Below are 18,583 nucleotides of genomic sequence, written 5' to 3'. Positions count from 1 at the left end.
CTGTATAAATTTATTAATTTGTTTCTTTACGTATTCTCCAGGCAAGAAATTTCTTTGATTTTAGTCCATTTTCATAATAATTCTGTTTAATAAATTTTGCTTTTTTCTCTATGTGGTCTTCATATAAACAGTTTAGGGCTTGTCTTGTTTCTCCTATTTGTAGTAGGGTGTGGTCATTATTATTTTCCATGTGCTGTATTTCTAGAGATTTAAATTTTGTAGTAAGTTCTTTTAAACACCCGTCTCAAATTTTGGCTTTTTTCTCGACCAAAATGCCTCCAAAACCCAAATTGTCAGCATAGCGACAGGCCTGTTTCTCATGCTACATCTCCGCCTCGTGGTGATTCTCCTTCTCGCCTGGAGGAACTCGCTGACGGTTCTCTTTCCTCGGCCTTTAAGATCGGGTTGCTGTCTGCACTCTGGGTTGAAATGACACTCATTTTCAAAACCGAACTCCAAGCAGCTCTTATTGAAAACTTGCCGAGTGTAAAGGCCGAGCTCCTGGCAGTTAAGTCGGAATTAACTAGCAACATTACATCCGTTCAGTTGGATGTGCGCGCTTTGAAGGACACCGTAGGCGAGTTGGAGACATCATGCTCTACATTCACAGACAATATCACTACCCTACAGGCTAAGGTGGAACAGCTGTCTGCGGATTTAAAAGATTAGACAATAAATGTGATGACCTGGAGGCCAGATCTTGCCGCAACAATTTGTGGCTGATAGGCATTTCAGAGCATTTTTCCACCTCATCTACAGCCATTTTCACTTTGCTTAAGGAAGCTTTTCAGTTGGAGAAGGAGCCCTTAGTGGACTGTGTCGATCCTACTCTCCAACTGAAGCCAAAAACTGGAGAGCGACCTGGAGAGTTGTTCGCCTGCATTATCATTCGGACTGTGTGGACACAGTTTGAGCTAGGACCCAGCAGCGGATCATGATTGGAGACACACGCTTTTCTGTTGTCCCTGACCACACGCCGAGGACGACCTAGTGTTTTTACAGGAAATCCACATGCGCACCAAAGATCAGGTCAGGCTAAAATGTCCTTGGGTTTCTGATGTATTTCATTCAGATTTCAACTCTAAAGCCAGGGGGGGTGCTATTTTAGTTGGTAAATCAATTCAGTTTTCAGCTTCTAAAATTATATTGGATAAAAATGGCAGATACTTAATTGTCACTGGTACTTTATTTCATGTCCCAATTCTGTTAGTGAATATATATGCCCCCAATTTTGAATCTCCAAACTTTATGAGTAAGCTATTTGAATGTCTTCCCTCTTTAGATAATAATCTCCTTATAGTAGGCGGTGATATGAATTGTGTCATCGATCCCAATTTAGATTGGTCTGACCTGTGCAGATTGGTCCCTTCATTAATGTCTAGATCACTCTCAGATTTCATGTCAAAAAATGGTTGCATTGATCCTTGGAGATTTTACAATCCCCAAACCAAGAAATTTTCTTTCTTTTCCCACTTGCATCGGTATTTATTACTTTTTTGTTGACACTAAGCTAATTCCAGATGTTCTAGCTGTTAATTATCACCCCATTGTCATTTCTGATCATGCCGCTCTTTCATTAGGTATTAAGTTTGCTTTTCAACATCAGTATGTCACACCTTGGAGATTCAACCCTTTACTTCTTTCAGATGAAAGGTTCAACACATTTATCGCAGCTCAAATTGATGATTTTATTGTAATAAATCAGAATGAGAGAAATCCAATTTCATATTCTTTACTTTGGGAATCACTAAAAGCATTTTTACGAGGACAAATTATCTCATATTCCACCCATTTGAATACGACGTGTAAAGCAAAACTGCTAGAACCTAGCGCTAATGTTACTAATCTGGATCAACAAATTGCTGTTTCCCCGTCATAAAGTTTACTTAAACAACGGGTTGATGACTGAATTTGATCTTATCACCACCAATGATGCAGAACAACTTCTCTTACGATCACGCTCCACTTATTATGAACATGGTGATAAGGCTAGCCGACTTCTAGCTCATCAGCTTCATTGTCGGGCAGCTTCGCATATGATCCCACAGATAATGGACTTGTCCGGCACTTTGCATCAGGAACCCACTACTATTAATTCAATGTTTCAGTCATTTTACTCCTTGTTATTTAAATCTGAATTTCCAGCTGATCCCACTGAAATGAATCAGTTTCTTGACAGTCTCAAGTTCCCTGTGATAAACCCAAATGTTGCTAGGGAACTTGACCTGCCTCTAACCATAGAAGAGATTGTTGCTGCCATGAAAAGCATGCAAAGCAGCAAAGCTCCCGGTCCAGATGGATTCCCTGTTGAATTCTTTAAACAAAATTCCAGGACAAACTATCCCCAATACTGCATGCGGTATTCACAAGTATGCCATTGCGGGGGGGAGGGGGGAAGCCGTCTGGATAAATAAAAAAAAAAACAAACAAAAAAAAAACATGAATGCTGTACAGAGCTACGCAGGTTTGTTAGAACCCTAACCCAGCAAACCAGCAAAACGCAAAGAACTTTTCACAGTTTTCCTCCCAACCTAGCCGACTGAGTTGAGTAAAGCTGTTGGATGCAGGTAATGTTAGCTAAAAGATGACTAGCTAATATCAATACAGAACCTTTAGCTTAACAAGTAGCCTGTAGGCTGCTACCGATGTTGTTGTCTATGTTCAGCTACGTACATTCATTTTGTCCCCAAAAAAGTCGATTCCCCCTCCCCCCATTCTTAGAGACAGGAAATCTCTAAGAATCCCCCCCCCCCCCACACACACACACGTGTGCGCGCATTGTTCAATCAGACAGCCATTTGTAATCCATAGGGGGTGCAGAAAATGTTTGGAAACCACTGGGGGGGCGCAGAAGAAAAAGTTTGGGAACTACTGCTTTGGAACAACATTAGATTAGTTTTCTTTCCTCTTTCTTCTTTCCTTTGGTTTATTTTGTTTGTATTTCCTTTTAACTCATGTAAAGCACTTTGAATTGCCTTGTTGCTGAAAATGTGCTATATAAATAAAATTACCTTACCATGCATTTATTGTCATTCTTTCCTTAGCTTTTATTAGTGTTGAAGCAAAGTGATTAAGCACCCCCGCCTCCTCAATATTTGTATCTCAATAGCAAGGACTCATTAAAGACAGTTACTACTTCTGGCTGGTGTCTGCTGTTTGGTAAAATCGTACTTGAACAGTCTGTACATGTTTTGCACTTTTTGAAGTCCAGAGGACTCCACAGTGCTTCACATTCCACCTTACCGTCTCTTTACCTTGTAAATGTTTTCTTCTGTATTAAATATGTGTAAAATGGTTTCTGTAATTGTTAGTCGACAACTTAACTAGCAGAATAACTAGCTATTTTGTTATGTTTCAAACCAAAGAGAACCAGTTGCATTTGTATTTATGCTTATATGGTACTTTAAAACTCAGCTGGTGTTGAAATTTTGAAGAACCCAGATCAGCCTCAGAAATTTCACGTGGCAGACAGCTTTGAGATTAGTGTTGCCTTGACGACTGAGGGTAAAGTCACGAGGGGTTAAAAAAGGCTGATTAAATTTTCTACTATTTGCATGCCATGAGTAAGAGTGGGATTTAGAAGGAATGCCTGTGTCTTGCTGATTAGCTTTTAAATTGCAGTTCACAGCTTGGCATTCATATGTTTATAAGACAACAGATTCTCTCAGTGGCTCCTTTCCACATTTTACTGGGAGTGGAGACACATTCTGTCAGAATGAACATTTTAGGAACATCACATCAAGGTATCATTTCATTTTCAAATGATCCAATCAGTGATTGTTATCTCAATCTGATTGTAGTTTAGTTTCTGAAGCATTTTTGATCACTTCAAGTTATTAGTTGTTGGGGTTTGTTTTTCAGTAGCCTGTTTTAGAGTTAGTTACTCTGAAGAGATGCTAACTCTTGTGAATATTGACTTGTTGGTTACTGGCTTTGTGAATTTAAAACTGACATTTTACTCAGAAGTCTTGTCACTCCCATTACCTCTACAACTGGAAGTAGCTGTTTGTCTTTACAGCTAATTCCAGCAGTCTCTTTAGAAGTAAAAAATACTTCCTTTCTTCCCCTTCTTTCCTTCTTTGTATCTTTTTTTTCTTCCTACTTTCTTTTCCTTCTTTCTGCCCACCCGGCAATTAACGTGCAGGCTTCTCTAATTTGCGAACATCAAATGCAGTTGGAACGTAATTTCCCTTTGTTTCAGATGTTTCTCTATGGGGCTAGTCTCCTGTTTTTAAAAAATAATCTCTGAGAACTGCTGCTTAAATGTTAAGCAATTTAAAATCTTTTAATTTATCTATACTGAAACCTTTAAATCAAATTTAACAGCACTGTCAATCTCAATAAACAAACATTAAAATTCTAGATCTGGGGTCTTTGTTAAAATGTTAACATTTATGGGCCCCAATTCAGTGCGCTTAGTTGCTTAGTTTATTTTTACTTTGCGTCAACTCTAAATGTGACCAGCATTACATCATGTTTTAAGACCCACTGGCTGATTACTTGACAATGCTTATATGTTTAAGCATTGTCAACAATGTCTTTCAGTAATAATGTTTTACATTTCCCATTAACGTGATATTTTTTACTACAAAAAATATCCTCTGTTGGTTTTAGATAACTCACACACGTGCTTGTTAGTGGCGTGTGTGCAGAAAATGCTTCTGCATCATCACTCTCCCATTTAACTTCTCCTCATGCAAAATGAACTGAATTGTTGAACTATGGAAATTGACCTCATCTGCAGCAAGATTATGTTACAGGTCCTTGGAGCCGGTCTGTGTGATGTCTTTGACTGTTCTCATCATCCTTCTTCGCTGTCTTTCTGATATTTGCTTGGCTTGCCACTTCTGGGCTTAACAATAACGCATCTGTGATCTTCAATATCCTTACACTGTTCTTCACAGTGGAAACTGACAGCTGAAATTGTCGAGATAACTTTTTATATAATTCCCCGAAATTGTGTAGTTGAACAATTTTTCTTTTCAGGTAATTTGAGAGTTTTTTAGCCCCCCATGTTGTCAAGTTGTCAGAGAACAGTTTGCAATTGGACACCTCAAATATATTTTCTTATGACATTCAAGTCTTAATGAGCATACCAAGCCAATTTTATGTTCCAGTGAATCGGTGTTAAAAAGTTTAAAGCTATTCAAATCAACAGAAATGACAAGGTTGTCCAAATCTAGGCACGTCAAATTTTGTCTTCATTCATATTGCACTTTATTTTTTTAATCAAAAAAAAAAATTTCACCGCTGAAATATTACCATGTCCATCAGTTATTTGATATATCAAACTGAAATTGCTGATCCAGACAGCCAAAGATTTGGAAATGAAAGTAATAAAGAATCTTAGGGATGCCCAAACCTTTTCATATGACTGTAATTACCAAATTGTTGCAGAGTGGTATAACACTTAAAGGAAATGAGACCTAACGACAACAGAAAAAATCTTATTATTGCGAAACAGACTGAGAGTGGCCAACACTGTTGGTCCATAAGCTGGAAATGGGGAAAGAACATGTTTTCCTGATTAACCAGCCTTAACCAGCAGCCCTTCATAGGATTTCTGATAGACAGGTCAAAAGTAGAAAGACTACTCCCAAGGAGTTTCAGGAAGAAAATATCAGGTATAGTTTCTCCCACAAAACAAATAAGTGGGAGAAAATAGGCTGGTCAGGTGAAACCAAATTAATAAATGAACTCTTTGGACATCATTGCACTCATAGTTTGACTTGGCCCTGGTGTGGAGCTTGGCAGGTGGATTCCTCTTTGCGAAAAGAATTATATAATTTTCAGCACGTATCTACATCAATGAGAACTGATTTCGGCACTTCGGATGAAATATGTTGGAGTCTTTAAACTCACTTAAATCCAATGAAATCTGACTCCATTCAATTATTTAACCCAAGGAGAAGCAGACCCATTGTTTTTGTAATTTCAATGTTTTATTGTTTAAACTTAGAAGATGAAACTGAACTACATTTAATCTTATACAGGTTACACACAATCACAGTGTCTTTTTCTATCTTCACAGAGACTTTACGTTGACTTCCATTCATTTTTCATTTATTTCTATAGCCTAACCTTGACCTTTACTCAAAACCTAACTTTGATTAGGTTATGCCTAATCTAACCTAACCTAAACTCAATTCACACTTTAGGCCTAAACCTAATCCAACAGTAGCACATCTTTTGGGATCCAGGCTTTGGGCCTCGTAAGTAACAGCCAATCCTCACAACATAGTATTTGTTGGAAAAATGGTCCTTACTATGTAGGGACCATTACAGGGACAGACACAAACACACAAGTATATAAATAAAATGATAGGAAAACCTCACTCAAATATAAATATAATTTCTTTCTTGCATATTGATGTAATTGCGGATTGGTCTGTGTGCCAAAGTGCTTGAAATGCATTTTATGTGTGGGGTACTTTGATTCTCACTGATGAAGTAAACGGGTTCAGATTAGTAGATTAACTGTAAACAGGTCACGATTGATGATTATTAAGGAGGACAAGGTGCATAGACAATCACACATGTCCATAATTAGCAACAGAAAGGTGTGCATAATGGTGGAACAATGGTGGCTTTGGCACTGCTGGAGGACATCGCCTGTGGAAGGATTTTGGTTTCTGAACTTGATGAGTGGTTTATTACAAAGCAAATTCAAAAGTGCTAAATGTTTTGGTGTTAGTAGACTTTGTGCAAAAGCAGAGTTAATTTTATTCTAATAGCCACATTCTGTTTATGTAACTGGGGTGTATAATATTGGTAGTTAAAATCCAGTGTTAAAACAAAGTATTCCTGTATCAAATCTGAAGGTGTTAAAATGGAGTCAATAACTCTTGACTTCTTAATTCTGAACTCTTACAGCGGCTATAACACTGAAGGAGTTAATTCACTGACTCTGGATCACAGGTTCCCAATGGAGCGACAGAAGCCAAGTTATTTTAGAACAATTTGCTTTCTGCTTGTCTGAGTTGTTCACCACACTTGGTAAGTAATTTTTTTCTGAGATGGTTGACATTGCTATTATTTGGAGTAGAAACCAACCTGTAGGATAGACATCACGTCACGTTCGCCACATTGCTCGGTGTTAGCATATTTAGTTTAGCATGCCGAATGTTTGCGGAGTTTAAGTGTTGGAGAAACAAAATCCAGCAGGTGAACATTCAGTCAAATTCTTGAGTAACTTGAACAAATCTGTATTAATCTGGAGTATGTTTTTTCATGATGTTGAACTTTTACATGAATATTGGTCAGATTTATCAACCTTTCTGATCCTGATTTTTTTTCTTTAATAAACTGTAAAAGGCTTTTTTCATGACGAAAGCATATTCTGCACTAATACCCGGTATAATTTATTCCAGTTGTTGTGCCTTTTTATATGCGTTTTGCAGCATTTTTTAATAATTTTATTCCCTTTTTTGTAGATATTAAGATGAGTTTGCGTGAGGATGAATCACCAGTTGTCAGCATAAATCCCTCTCACCCCTTCAGCCCTCCGTCGCTTCTTCCAAGATTTTTGCTCCAAAAATGGTTATGCAAGTGTTTATCTCTGAAACTCAACATCTCTGTAGTTGAGACTTGTTGTTAGAGTTGAGTTGTAGTAAGAATGTATTCCTTTGTTCCATTTTTCATTATGTTTTTTGTTTGTTATGAGAGACCAACATTGGCTGTCTTACTTGGAGACTCAAGACTGTCCAATGCAGTACAGTCTTTGGCTGGGGACACATTGGTGTCCCCAGCCAAAGACACGGACAGCCCAACAACCCGAAGACAATCTGTGAATGGACAGCTCTTTGGAGGAGTGCAGAGACCCTGTCTCTTATTAGATATTCAACAAAAATATAAACTAGGTAAGAAAACAAGGCATTGAATACCAGGTTGGCCTGTCATGTAATATCCAGCAGTCTACCTGTGTTAAAAGAAAATTTACTATATCATATCACACAAACTTTTATGTATGATATGATGTAGGCTTTACTTTCTCCACCTTGTACTTTGGACAATTTCATGCATATTGTATTGAAGAAAAATGTACTAAGCATACTGTTTTTTGCATTGACCAGCTGAAATATGTTAGACTTTTTGATAAGCAATATGTGAATGAAAGCGAGTTGTATTTCTAATTATGATGCATGTTTTGAAATAAATGCATTTCAGAAAATCGTTGCCTCTTTATTAAATGTTTATTTTCCAAAGAATTCTTTAAAGTTTTAAAAAATAAAATACCTATTTAATATTACTTACAAATAACTCTTGGGAATTTAAAAAATACTCTGGGAGAGTTGATATTTAAGATCTAACACCGAGTTAGTGTTGCTCAGTGTTAAATGACTAACTCCAACAGATTTGATATTTGACACTTGATTAGAGTTAAAGTCCCAACTCTTCAAAAACAGTTAAATTAGCACTTTCTGTTGTGGACCTATATAGGCACTTTAAAAGTGTTGAAATCAAATCTGACAGAGTTAATTTGGGCCTGCTGGATTTGCTGTGTAGTTGCTTCATATTATCCTAGCCTGGCCATTGTCTTCCTGCATTTAGAATTGTAATCTAACTGTAGTTTTAGCAATGGCGGCAGAGGAATTGGACAGGACTCTTCAGTCTGTGTTGGACACGCTTCCGAATATTAAATTCACATTAACAGTCGCCTCGTTCATATTAGCACTTCTCTCTTAGCAGTGGAGGTTGCTTGATTATAGCACAAGCAACTTTAGGTAAGCTTTGTAGTGTCAAACTGGTGCAAATTTCACAGCCAAACTTCAGTGACTATGTAAAATTTAAAGGATGAACACCTCCAGGAAGCATTTGGTTCTCAATAACCGAGAGCCGAGACCCTCTTTATGAAGCACATCGTGCAGAACAAAGGACTGGTTTACCAGTCCTTTGTTCTGGTAAACCAAGTCCTTTGTTCTGCAGACCATCATTCTGGAGCTCTTTGCAAAAGTTGCCTTCACATTACAAATTTAATCAAAGGAACCATGCATTACCAGCTGTAGTTCTCACAAAGCTGGAATTCCTTGCAAACTCAGAATTTTAGTGGGAAATTTCTGGCGGTTTGGGAATATCGGTCATTATTTAACCAGTCGTATATTGCTCAAATACACATGGTTCCCCCACTCTGCAGCTCCATCTGTCCATCCATTTTCTGTACACCCTGCACTAATATAGCCATCAGGGTACCATCTGGAAACCAGTGTGCCTTTATGAACAAAAAGCATTTCCATTCTGTAAATGTGCAACTTATATGTCAATCGGAAAAGTCCCTAACACATAGAAAAAAATAGTCTTTTAATAATTCCACATTGGGGAAATTCACTTGTTACAAAAGCATAGTAACAAAAATATAACCCATTTAATATATAAAAAAAAACACCTAAACAACAATATAAACAACTTTATATCAATAAAATGCCTACAAATAGTTACTTGTGGGCATTTTAAATCTGGACCTGCTTCAATATTATTTCTTCATACTGTGGTATAATTGATTTCCTGGTTCAATATAAAGGACTCTCTAGCTGAAAACTCATCAGTTGAAATAAGCATTTAATCTTTGATTTCTAAATTATTTTCTTTGTTTTTTTTATTTCTAGTATTTTGCTTTTAATTTCATTACTTTTATTCTTTAGTAAAGGTGACCTTGTGCGCCGTAAAAGGCAACTTTTCAATAAATGCTGTTATTAGCTGTAGTTGGAAACAAACTCAAGCAGAGGCTGTTGCCATGATTATTCAAACAGGTAGTGGGAGCTTACTCGGTATTAAAACTAATTTGCATATTATGCCCCTAAATGCATATAAACATGCATATAAATATGCATTTAGGGGCTGATAAATATCACACGAGGCTGCATCTAGTTTACCACAAATCCTGATTGTGTCACTGCACACCTTGTGTGCAGTGACACAATCTACTACAAAGTTTTGTAGTACAAATCTACTACAAAACTTCATCATGACAGCTGTACACTCTTTTATATTTGAGATCCCAGATGTGCTGTCTGAGACCTGGCCACACATACTCCATGCTGTGATTGCAGCCAAAAACGTAAATTTATTTTATACTAACTTGAATGTGGTGAATATTTATTCAGTCACTAATTTTATGTTACATAGTTTTATTTGTCATTATTTAGTATAAATGAGTTTTCACTTTGACATTAGATGTTTTTCTTGTAATTTCTTTTTTTTTAATGAAGCAATTTGTTTTTGTTTTATTTGCTTTTCTGCAAAGAAGCTTTACTGTGTATTAGAAAAAATATATATAGTTAAGTATATTGTTATGAGAATCTCTCTCATTTTTTGTGGTAATTTCTGTCAGAATGATTGATTTGTTAAAGCGTTAAATAGGGTGAAACATCACCGAGTCAAACATTAAGATATGTTTCACAATCTTAATGTGTTTTTTTTTAATCAGATGAGGTGTTCAGAGATCTATACACATCATGTCCTATGGGGTTTGCATTGGGCATCAGGTTTTTTGTGTCTGTACAAAGCTTCACTCCATTCCTGTGTAATAATTCATTATTCCCTTGAATTAGTCATGGTACCATGGTGCCATCTTCACATTTAACAATATTTTCCTTGTGTTAATCAACAGCTGCATGCTAACACTGTGAGAAATACACAACATGATAGACGACCAGTGCGCACCACGGCTGTTTTTTGTTCTTTCTTTCCAATCATAAGCGGTTGTTACTACATTCTCGTCCAGGAGGTGTGAGTTTGCAGTGGGGCTGTAGGCATTCAGGGGGACACAGCAGATATTTTCCTTCCTGTATAGGAGTAGAAGTTTTATAAGATTGATACTGTTATGAAAGCAATGTTGATGATTAGTGTCAGTTTTATTTACTTTGCAGCAGTTGACAGGAGGCTATATATTAATTTGTAGTGATTTGGAAGTTTTCACTTAGATTCTGTTGAGTCTAAAGGCAAGACTTTCCTTTCAGGGAAAATTAACCCTAATGGTCGGTATTTGACGGTTTATGACTTAATAAGTGAAGGTTATTTATAATGCGCTTTTCGAAGACATAAAATCGCAAGTCACTGTACTACAAAACATTACAATAAACACAATAAAATCATAACATAAAATCCTGTGAAAGTAAAACCGTTTTCAGTTGACTTTTCAAAAACGTTCATATAGTCAACAAAACAAAGCCGCAGTCTTAGAGCCACTGACTGAAAGGCTCTGTCCCCTTTAGTTTTCAGCCACGTACATGAAACAACCAAGAGATTCATGTGTCTGGAAATGAAGGCCACAAGCAGCAGAGTATTTAGTTGGAAGCTGGAAGCCAGTTTTGGCCAGATCATCGGAGCTGTCATTTGCACTGATGACGTAACATGGTGGTGGTGTCATATTTTAAAAATCAAGATGCTTGGTGAGAAGTTGTCAAGTTGCTTAGCATTCCATCTATAGGAATGTGAAGTCTGGTTAAGAGCGTTCTAACCTTCATAGTTTGTAGAACATTTGTATATTCATGATATGATATTTGATCGTAAAAATACCCCATAATTATCTGAAAGACTACAACTTCAAATGTGCTAAAAACACCTTCAAATCAGCTTGTAACCAAACATGAACTATCCTGGTGGTGCTCTTGACTGCAATTATACCACCATGATCACTTGTGGAAATGAGAATCCTGCACATTTGGAGGCAATCTGTGTGAGAGAGACAAAATAAGACACATTAGTACTCCGAGAGAGCAATCGCTTAGGATGGAGAATGGCTTAGACAGAGGAATTGGTGCATAGAGGGTGGCAGAGTTAAAGGGGTTGGGGTGTGGAAGAGGTAATAGGAGGGAGGCTAAGAGTGACAGGAAGAGGAGAGCTGTTAGAATGAGTGGAGAGCTGTGCTGTAGGTAGAGCCACTAGACGAGATAAAGAAGAAATCATTCAGTCAATCAGCCCAGGCCCTGGTGCAATCATCAGATCTCATCTGTTTTCAAGAGCAATTCTACCCTTTATTGAGCTGTTGTGTCTAAAACAGGGGAGACTGTAGTGGGGAACATTAACCCATGCATTGCCACCTCCATGTTCACTGGAGCTAGAAATGAGAAATGATAATGAAGAATAGTCAGTCTTATTATCTTGGTTTAGCTCCTGTGTGATCAGTCGGAATTTTCTTTTGGCTGTTGACACTTAATGATGCTGAGGTTATTCCTATTGCATGAAGGTCATGTTAAACAGAGTGCCATTTTGTTGATATATCAAAGTATATAATACAATACTGAAAAACGTGTTTCAGGCTTTGCTGTGTTTTTTTGGCTAGTGTTGTAGTCTCTTTTGAACCTTTATTTAAAGTCATACAGCATTAAGTCAAGTGTAGGTAAAGCTTTTTATAACTTACTATACATTCCACAAATGTCTTTCTGTTTCCCAGATGTCAGCCGAAAGGTCAGTGGTGAAATGACGAAGCCTGCCTACGGTTGCCAGGTGATCATTCAGTCAGAGAAGGAGAAACAAATGATGAAAATCTACCGGCGAGAAGAAAAGAAAGAGAAAAAGAGAGCCAAAGGAAATGATGATGGTGACTTCTCAGAGGCTGTCTTGGCCTTTGACCCAAAAGAGATGAGAGCTCAGCGGTATATCACTTCCAAACTTTCTCTCTCCCTTTTGTGTTGTCTTTGTCTTAAATCTGTCCATTTCTGCTTTCGCTCCAAGGAGTCGGCAAAAAATAAGACATTATGTATTTTTCATGGCACAACTTCAGCTTCACAAAAATCCAGCTAAGAAAATAAAACAGTCAAAAAGCAACATTACAGTGACTCTGCAGCTTATCACATGTCCTTTCCTGTGGAAGATCATCTTGAAAGTTTAATTTCAGTGGATGACGAAAAGGAGCAGTGATCTCTTTAATTACTTAGCCTGGTTAAATTCTGTGCAGTGTGAAGGAAGATTAGTGGAGAGGTAAGCCTCAGATGCCTCTCACATGTGTCTTTATATTAATCATCAAATATTGACAGGAGTATCTATTTTTGAATAATGGATGAGGGGGAAGGGTTATATTCAGAAACATAAAGCCATTTTAGCATTTTTTTGTATCTGCTGAATTAAATATTTTAAAGAGGTTATGTATAATACTTGTGAGCCATCAGTATTTTGCAAAAAACTTAATTGAGAACTTTCAGACCCCCAAAGCTAATTTTTACTCAGAATGGGTGTAAACATTTCCACTAGGATGAGGAGTGATTAAAGTGGAATAGGTACTCATTGCTGCAAAGTCTCTGGTTCTGTGGTCCATGCTATTTCTGCACAAGTACTGTAAAACAAAATTCTATACCAGACACATTTTGTATATGTTTCATACAAATGGAACAGAAATAATAAATTGTTAGTGAATCTGGCACTGGAACCAGGGCAGCTTAGGAGGAAAATACTTCAGTTGTTTCCAGATCTAAGTCATCTCTTTCTACCCTCAGACTCTAGAAAAAGAAGGCAATATAATTCCCTAAGCAAGAACCAAAATATCACAATTTTGCCAGCAGAGAAGGGAAGATGCACATTGGTCCTCAATACATATGACCATCACAAGAAAGTCACACAGATGATACTGCTATGTTCGAACACATCTGTACACATCTGTAGCATCCTGACACTTATGTTAGGATGCCATTTGTTGACTTCAGTTCAGAGTTTTACACCATCATTAAAGAGACGCTGACAGTGAAGTTCCACGATCTGGGACTTTCAACATCAATGTGCCTTTGGATCAGGGACTTTCTCTTTAACCGGCCTCAGGTGGTGAGAAGAGGGGACCAAACATCATCCACTCTGGTCCTCAATACAGGCACACTGCAGGGCTATGTGTTTAGTCCGGTTCTTTTTACACTGTTCACCCACAACTGTGTAGCCATCCATTTCTCTAACAGGGTTCTAAAGTTTGCAGAACATTCCACCGTAGTGGGCATCATAATAAATAGCAATGAGACCCTGTACAGAGAGGAGATCTAGAACCTGTCCCAGTGGTGTTCAGTGAACAACCAAATGCTCAACACCACCAAGACCAAGGAGGTCATAGTAGACAGTGCACAGATGAATGCGTTGTCCCGGAGGACAGTGAACCCTCCTATTAAAATACAAAAGGAGGTAGTGGAGTGCTTAGACAACATCAAATTCCTGGGCATCCACATCACCCCGGATCTAACCTAGTCGCTGAACACCTCTTTTCTGACTAGGAAGGCCCAACAAAGAGTCTTCTTTCTCAGAAAATTGAAAAGGCTGGTCTCCCTGCTCAGTTGCTCAAGAACTTCTGCAGAGCTGTGATTGAGAGCATCCTCTGCCTCAGTATGACTGCCTCAGTATGGCAACTGCACAATCGAGGACAAAAAGGACTTGGCCCAGGTGGTGAAAACTGGCCAGTTAATCGTGGGGAGTCAATTACCGAACCTGGATCTAATATATACTGGCAGACTGCAAAGGAAGGCCAGTTGTATTACTGCTGATCCTACCCACTCAGGACACAAACTGTTTGTAGTGCTAATGTCAGGGAAACGGTACAGATACATAAAGTGCACAACCACACCGCTAAAATAGCCCTTTTGGTAACACTTTATTTGAAGGGGTGTGCATAAGACTGACATGACACTGTCATAAACATGACATAACACCTGTCATGAACATGAACGAGTCCTTATGAATGTTTATGACAGTTGTCATGAAGTGTCATTCGGTAAATAATGACACTTTTAATGCAAAGTTGCATTAAAAGTCCATTAAAAGTGCCAATTTTGCATGATTATGTAAATAATGACAATTTAATGCAATGTTGGGACTTTTAATGGACTTTCAATGCAACCTTCAATGCAAGTTACCCAGCTTTTTCCCAAAAACTGTGAAATCTATCTGTCCACCTTAAATTCTCTCTGCCACCTGCAGACACACCCACACCCTTATGCTGTACTCTATCGACTGAATGAAACTTTATTTACTCATTTATCACCACGGGTAGTACTCCAATTTCATTATGTTCTAGAAACATAATGACAAATAAAAAATGTCTTATGCCAAATATCATCAGTCTTAAGTTTTTAGTAGTTCTTTTTGTTGTCCTGTTCCAATGTTTAGTGTAAAATTATAACATTTTACTCCATCTTTCTCTTACAGAGAGCATGCCCTGCTGAACGCACGTTATGAACCTCTCCTAACCAGGGAAAGAGTTTATGAAAGAATCCGTTATCCAAATGTATACGACAGCTACGCTGAAGCAACAAAAGCACCTGCATTTGTTGGAGGAGCCAGGGTGAGTTTTTTGGTTTTCAAAAAAATTTGAACTATTGCTTTGTTTCCGTTAACCTTTGAGGGTTAGTTTGAATTTTTTGAAAATAGTTTCTGTGAAGTTATTAATATTAGTTCCTTTATCTCAAGTAATTCATATAACTATTAACTTTTTGAAAAATTAATATATCCTAAAAAAGGCGAATACTAATAAGCTAGTCAGACATTTAGAGAATTTTTATGTGACTATAGCAGTTTAAAACAACCCAAAATTCACTACGCAAGTAACTACGCATTTCACAATGCGTAGTTACTTGCACTACTAGAGCGTTAGGGCATTCCACAGAGTGCCCACTCTGTTTTTGTTTAAAAAATGTTAGATCAGTAAGACTAGGAAATTACCCCCTTTTGCCTTCAAAACTGCCTTAATCCTTCATGGCATGGATCCAACAAGGTACTGGAAATATTTCTCAGAGAGTCTGGTCCATATCGACATGATAGCATCAGGAAGTTGGCTGCACATCCATGATGCAACTCTCCTGTTCCACCACATCCCAAAGGTTCTCTACTGGATTGAGATCTGGTGTCTGTGGAGGCCATTTGAGTTCAGTGACTCATTGTCGTGTTCAAGAAACCAGTCTGAGATGATTCACGCTTTATGACATGGCATGTTATCCTGCTTAAAGTAGCCATCAGGAGATAAGTACACTGTGGTCATAAAGACATGGTCAGCAACAGTATTCGGGTATAGGGCTGAAACGATTTGAGTACCTCAATTACTAAAATTCTTCAAGGAAAATTTATCTGCCTTGAAGCATTTAAATTTTATTTTATTTTATTTAGCCAGCCGGGTTATTATTTGCGTTGTACAGTGCTCACACATCCGCCTGAGTTGTTGATGAAAGCTAAGTGTTATCAGCATAACGTCCAATTTACTGGGAGGATTTTTTTTAAACCATCAGACAAGGCTTCTGCATGTTGATGTGCCCACTAGTTCATATGGCACAATTTTAAATTTTTTGCCTCGCTTTTTCCCCTTACGACAATCTTCAAACGTTCTGAGTTCTAAGATTGTCGCTTGGAATAATCGTAATTGATCATCCTGCCTGTGTGGTGTGTTATGTAGAACGTCCAGACCGCTCCGATCTAACATCGGACATATTCAACATATTGGTTTGTCTTGGCTTGACTATTGCAGCATGTGGGGTTTTCCCTGACTGGGAATGAGAATGCAGCCTGTTGAATGTGACAGGTAGTCAATCTGAAAGCGCATTGACGTAAGCATGGAGGGGAATCCCAAACAGCTGACATCACGCAACCAAGAGTCCGGTGGACATCGGAAATGATATGTGGAAACAGCATGAATGTTTATTTAGCATTTCGTACAAAGAATATCAACAGAAATGATACAGAGAGGAACTGGAGCGAAACTGGTACCGCAGTTGATAAACCGGGTAACTTTTCAGCTATCATTAACCTGACATAATGTAGTTATAACGATAAGGCTGTTAATTCAGTCAGGGCTTAACTCTGACACTAGCTCGCTTAAAATGAGTCCACAAACTATCAGTATTGCTTCTACATCATCATCCGTGTTTGTTTACTTTAAATTCACATATGGTGTGTTGAGGTTTTATGGGATTTTCTTCTGGAATCGGGATGTTCGTGAGTGAAATCAGTTCACACTCGAACATCACGAGTGTGTGGTGTGTGGCTCCTGCCATGTGGCTGGACACAAGGCAGCAGCAATACACCACACACAAATCAATCGAACCTGTTGTACTTTTATCAGCTCGTGTGTGGTGACAGAGGTTTGGAAAATCAGCCGGCAATTCTTAAATCGTGTCTTGTGAACCAGACTTAAGACTCGAGCTCTACTCCTTTTGTCTCATCTCGACCACTTCCCTCACACTCTCTGATTCTGGTCGCAATGGTAACATTTAAACATTCTTTCAAAGTAAGATGCAGATGCGCCACAAAAACGAACATTTTACTTTGATGAAAATTTTAACAAATGATAACGACAAATTAATAGGAGCCCTGAGCTTGTTTCTCTGCAACGAGATGGTCCCATCTGGGAGTGATGGGAGACAATGACACCCGAAGTGTTGCTTATATCCACAGCCTGCTTCGTCTCTACGTGGTGAAGCAGTTTGAAGGCTTTATTGCCTCATTATCCAGCAGGTCGTTACATATCATGCAGAGCAGGCTTGGAATGTGGGAGTCACCTACCGGGATAAATCCCTTCTGCTGTCTCTTCGCTGGGCCTTTCCCTCTTGGTAAAGAAACTTTCCAAAGACATCTGATCTGTTTCTTACTCATTTTACTCCTTGTGGACTCAATGTTGGCATAACCAAGAGAATCCGGTTAAAGGATTTTCAAAATAGAAGATCCTCCAGACTCGGATAATACATAAAACGGAAATATTTAATTATTTCTTGTGCGGCCCGGTACCAATTCTTCTACGGACTGGTACCGGTCCACAGCCCGGGGATTGGGGACCGACTTAAATTACCTTTCTTCCCATTTTGATGCTTGGTTTGAACTGCAGCAGATTGTCTTGGCCATCTGCTGAATGCATTGAGTTGCTGCCACGTGATTAACTGATTGACATTTGTGTTAATGAGCAGTTGGACAGGTGTACCTAATAGTGTATATAATAATGGAAACCATTCTTTTTTGTTTGCTTTGAAAAAGCAATCAAAAGAGCAACTTCATGTTCAAAAAAGTGCAGCCCATAACTCATAAAATTTGCAAGCAACTTTAGAAAAAATAAGCCCAAAACTGCTTTTAATAATCGGACTGTTCGACAGAAACTCAAAATAGTTCCTGTTTTTCCAGCAACAAAATGTGCATCTCTCCTCCCTCCAGTTTAGATTTCTGTCACGGCGATTTGCTGCTGCTGTCATATAGAAACGGTGGTCACTCCCCAAGATGCGTAGAGGAAATAAAATTACATTTAAAAAGAAAATAGTAACGCGCAGTAATGCAAAATGATTTGGGTAAGTAACTTTAATCCGATTACTGGATTTGAAATTGCAACGCGTTAGATTACTCATTACTGAAAAAAGTAGTCCGACATCAGTAACGCATTACAGAGTAACGTTACTGAGATCACTGTTTACAAAGAATACCCTGAATGAAAAAGATCCGTCTGTGATTGACTGGTATGGTTCATTTAGGCCACATTAAATTTACCGAGTTGAAAGTGCCAGACACAGAGCCAAGTTTGCCAGAGCATGTATCGAGCAAGTGTGTGTGAGACGGAAAGACACTTTCCACACATTATTTGTTCTCCAAGGTACGTATGCTGATATTCTTAAATCATACTTGGGGTTTGCATACAGCTTGTACAAGG

At 38.2% G+C, this 18,583-nt stretch overlaps 1 protein-coding gene across 3 annotated transcripts in view; it reads left to right on the top strand.

The window, feature by feature from the left end:
• The window catches only part of ascc3 (activating signal cointegrator 1 complex subunit 3), a 337,899-nt gene that overhangs the window by 48,610 nt on the left and 270,706 nt on the right, over positions 1-18,583 (top strand). For all 3 annotated transcript variants that reach the window (XM_088013868.1, XM_088013867.1, XM_088013869.1), the window contains 2 exons: positions 12,392-12,593; positions 15,115-15,250. In XM_088013868.1, coding sequence (XP_087869994.1) covers positions 12,392-12,593; positions 15,115-15,250 — 338 coding nt within the window. The remainder of the gene's footprint in view (positions 1-12,391; positions 12,594-15,114; positions 15,251-18,583) is intronic.

This window comes from Poecilia mexicana, unplaced genomic scaffold, assembly GCF_051168715.1.
Source record: "Poecilia mexicana isolate PSO_F unplaced genomic scaffold, ASM5116871v1 scaffold_16, whole genome shotgun sequence".
Lineage (NCBI taxonomy): Eukaryota > Metazoa > Chordata > Actinopteri > Cyprinodontiformes > Poeciliidae > Poecilia > Poecilia mexicana.
The sequence above is the reverse complement of the archived record's forward strand: the minus strand, read 5'-3'. Positions and strand labels throughout refer to the sequence as shown.